The 3,857-nt window shown below is 39.1% G+C and overlaps 1 protein-coding gene across 1 annotated transcript; it reads left to right on the forward strand.

The window, feature by feature from the left end:
- The first annotated feature begins 1,383 nt into the window (after window positions 1-1,383).
- On the forward strand, window positions 1,384-3,373 carry LOC118965393. Its single transcript, XM_036984494.1, has 2 exons — window positions 1,384-1,955; window positions 2,865-3,373. The coding sequence occupies exons 1-2, from the start codon at window positions 1,427-1,429 to the stop codon at window positions 3,353-3,355; spliced, it is 1,020 nt and encodes a 339-aa protein (XP_036840389.1). The 5' UTR covers window positions 1,384-1,426; the 3' UTR covers window positions 3,356-3,373.
- The last annotated feature ends 484 nt before the right edge of the window (window positions 3,374-3,857 follow it).

A 3,857-nucleotide genomic window follows, 5' to 3' on the forward strand; every position in this document is an offset into this window, starting at 1 on the left:
TGTGGACTCACTCTGTGTGCAATAATAGTGTTTAAGATGTACTCCTTCACATACAATTATCTGTCCCTCAGGTCCCTCAGTCAAGCAGTGAATTTTAAACACAGATTCAACCACAAAGACCCGGGAGGCTTTTAAATGCCTCGTAAAAGAAGGGATGCTTAAAAATTAATTCAAAAAAATATATACTTTTGAATATCAGACATTGAATATCCCTTTGAGCATGGTGAAGTCATCGATTACACTTTGGACGGTGTATCAATACACCCAGACACCCAGATACTTCTATCATGTATTGACTCGGGGTGTGAATACTAATGTAAATGAGATATTTCTGTATTTCATTTTCAATACATTTGCAAACATTTTTGAAAACATGTTTTCAACTTTGTCATTATGAGGTATTGTGTGTAGATGGGTGAGGCAAAAAAACAACAACAACAACAACAACAACATATATTTAATCCATTTAGAATGCAAGCTGTAACACAACAAAATGCGAACGCTTTATGAAGACAAAATGGGGACATTTTCGGGAAATACTGTGGTTTGTGGTCCAACAAATTGACTTGGGGTATGGAGTTTCTGAGTGCTAGCTGTTTGTTTGTTTGATACATGTAGAACCCATTCTCCCCATCCACCTCTCCCTCCATACTCTGACAAATCTGGTGCCAACTGCTTCATAAGGCATTACAATGGATCAAACTGACCTTCAGGATTGTCATACTCATAAACAGTACTGAGTACTCCAGTTGATACAGTTAGTTGTTCAACCTCACATCAACGGCTACAAATTCAATTTTATTACCATTAGTGGTGGATTTTTTTTTTTTTACTCAAATGTGTCCATCAGATAATCACATATATTATGACCTGATAGAATCCCCGGAGGAATCAATTCCAATTAAAAAGTCCACATTAGAGTTAATGAGATAAAGATCTTCTAAGGATCCTCTGCTTCAGGTCATGTTCCTGTTCCAGACCTGGTCCCAAATGGCACCCTATTCATTATTTAGTGCACTATTTTTGACCAGGGCCCTTATAGGGAATAGGGTGCCATTTTGGAAAGCACATTAGTCTTCTTATCAGCTGCTTTGGTTCAGCTCTGCCAATTTAAATAATATTAATGATACTCCGTTTTTGTTGGCATCTTTTTTAGAAAGTCCCTTCTAGCAAAGCTTTTCTGTTTTTAACCTGTTGAGTGTAGACTACTCAGAGTAAATGACTATCAACAAAAGGCTAAGAATTAACGTCGTTACACGTGTCTTCAATTCAACATAATGTCCACCTCTGGAACTCTGCGTTTGATACACACAGCAGCTTGGTAGCAAGTTGTGAACAAAGTATGAACAAAATTCATTGTCCTTGTAATGACATTCTAGTAGGAACTCACCCCCAACCTGAATAACATTTATTCGCGATTTGTTCTATGGTGACCGTTATCTATTGCTCTATGGTGACTGGTATATACTGCTCTATGGTGACTGGTATCTACTGCTCTATGGTGACTGGTATATACTGCTCTATGGTGACTGGTATATACTGCTCTATGGTGACTGGTATCTACTGCTCAATGGTGACTGGTATATACTGCTCTATGATGACTTATCTACTGCTCTATGGTGACTGTTATCTACTGCTCTATGGTGACTTTTATCTAATACTCTATGGTGACTGTTATCTACTGCTCTATAGTGACTGTTATCTACTGCTCTATGGTGACTGGTATCTACTGCTCTACGGTGACTGTTATCTACTGCTCTATGGTGACTGTTATCTACTGCTCTGTGGTGACTGTTATCTACTGCTCTATGGTGACTGTTATCTACAGCTCTACGGTGACTGTTATCTACAGCTCTATGGTGACTGTTATCTACTGCTCTATGGTGACTGTTATCTACTGCTCTATGGTGACTGGTATCTACTGCTCTATGGTGACTGTTATCTACTGCTCTATGGTGACTGTTGGGTGTGGCTATGATCTGTAAATTGAAAGCAGACCACAACCTGAAATCTACTTCACAAAATTTAAATAATCAATCCAAATTTTGGCAAATAGTGAAAGGTTTGGAGTGCAGAAAAGATACACAGCTTCCTAAACAATTGTTGTTCAACACACAGATTGTAACTGAGAGAACCTGCATTCTGAAAGCCTTGAACCAGCATTTTTTAGATGCAGGCAGTTAATTTGAAAAGGTCAAAGGTATAATTGACCCCCTATAAATTTACCTGACACCCCTGTGCACTCCTTCACTAGGTTCTCCTTTTCATCCTTCTCTGTTTCAGAAGTGTGTAAAGCCCCGAAAGAAATTGATTAAAAAAACATCCCCTGGCCCTGATGAACTAGACCCCCGCCTCCTACACCTAGCTGCAGACATCATTGCTCCCCCTTAATTGCATGTATTTTTAAGCTTACGCTTGATGTTAAGGAAATCCCCAAATTATGGAAATCTACTTTTGTACTGCCTCCTGAAAGGTGGAGATCCCTCGCTCCTTGACAACTATCGACCCATATCAAAATTGTCTGTACTGTCAAAGTTACTGGAGTCCTTAGTTAGTAGGCAGCTAAAGACCAACTTCCAAGGAAACAACATCCTAAATGGAATGCAATCAGGTTTTAGGTCTGGCCACAGCACTATTTCAGCAACATTGAAGGTTTTAAATGACGTTCACTGTGCTCTTGATAAGAAGTTACATTGTGTGTCTATTTTTATTGATTTGTCAAAGGCTTTTGACACCGTGGACCCATGCTGTGTTGGTGCAAAGGTCAAAATGTTGTGGAATTACTGGTCATGCTCTAGATTGGTTTATAAATTACCTATCAAATCGTACAAAATGGCATGGTGACTGTTATCTACAGCTCTATGGTGACTGTTATCTACTGCTCTATGGTGACTGTTATCTACTATTCTATGGTGACTGTTATCTACTGGTCTATGGTGACCGTTATCTACTGCTCTATGGTGACTGGTATCTACTGCTCTATGGTGACCGTTATCTACTGCTCTATGGTGACTGGTATATACTGCTCTATGATGACTGTTATCTACTGCTCTATGATGACTGTTATCTACTGCTCTATGGTGACTGTTATCTACTGCTCTATGGTGACCGTTATCTACTGCTCTATGGTGACTGGTATATACTGCTCTATGGTGACTGGTATCTACTGCTCTATGGTGACCGTTATCTACTGCTCTATGGTGACTGGTATATACTGCTCTATGATGACTGTTATCTACTGCTCTATGATGACTGTTATCTACTGCTCTATGGTGACTGTTATCTACTGCTCTATGGTGACCGTTATCTACTGCTCTATGGTGACTGGTATATACTGCTCTATGATGACTGTTAGCTACTGCTCTATGATGACTGTTATCTACTGCTCTATGATGACTTTATCTACTGCTCTATGGTGACTGTTATCTACTGCTCTATGGTGACTGTTATCTACTGCTCTATGGTGACCGTTATCTACTGCTCTATGGTGACTGGTATCTACTGCTCTATGGTGACTTATCTACTGGTCTATAATGCAGTACATGTCCTATGATAATGATGTTATCTACTGGTCTATAATGCAGTAGATGTCCTATGATAACGATGCTATCTACTGGTCTATAATGCAATAGATGTCCTATGATAATGATGTTATCTACTGGTCTATAATGCAGTAGATGTCCTATGATAACGATGCTATCTACTGGTCTATAATGCAATAGATGTCCTATGATAAAGATGCTATCTACTGGTCTATAATGCAGTATATGTCCTATGATAATGATGCTATCTACTGGTCTATAATGCAGTACATGTCCTATGATAATGATGCTATCTACTGGTCTATAATGCAGTAG

The sequence above is a fragment of the Oncorhynchus mykiss genome, chromosome 7 (genome assembly GCF_013265735.2).
Source record: "Oncorhynchus mykiss isolate Arlee chromosome 7, USDA_OmykA_1.1, whole genome shotgun sequence".
In the NCBI taxonomy this organism is placed as follows: domain Eukaryota; kingdom Metazoa; phylum Chordata; class Actinopteri; order Salmoniformes; family Salmonidae; genus Oncorhynchus; species Oncorhynchus mykiss.

Excerpts from the sequence above, each read along its gene's own strand:
- LOC118965393 (XM_036984494.1), top strand. The coding sequence starts at position 1,427 with ATGGTGACCGTTATCTATTGCTCTATGGTGACTGGTATATACTGCTCT. Across the intron at positions 1,956-2,864 it reads CTGTTATCTACTGCTCTATG|GTGACTGTTATCTACTGCTC; the intron begins GTGACTGTTGGG and ends TACAGCTCTATG.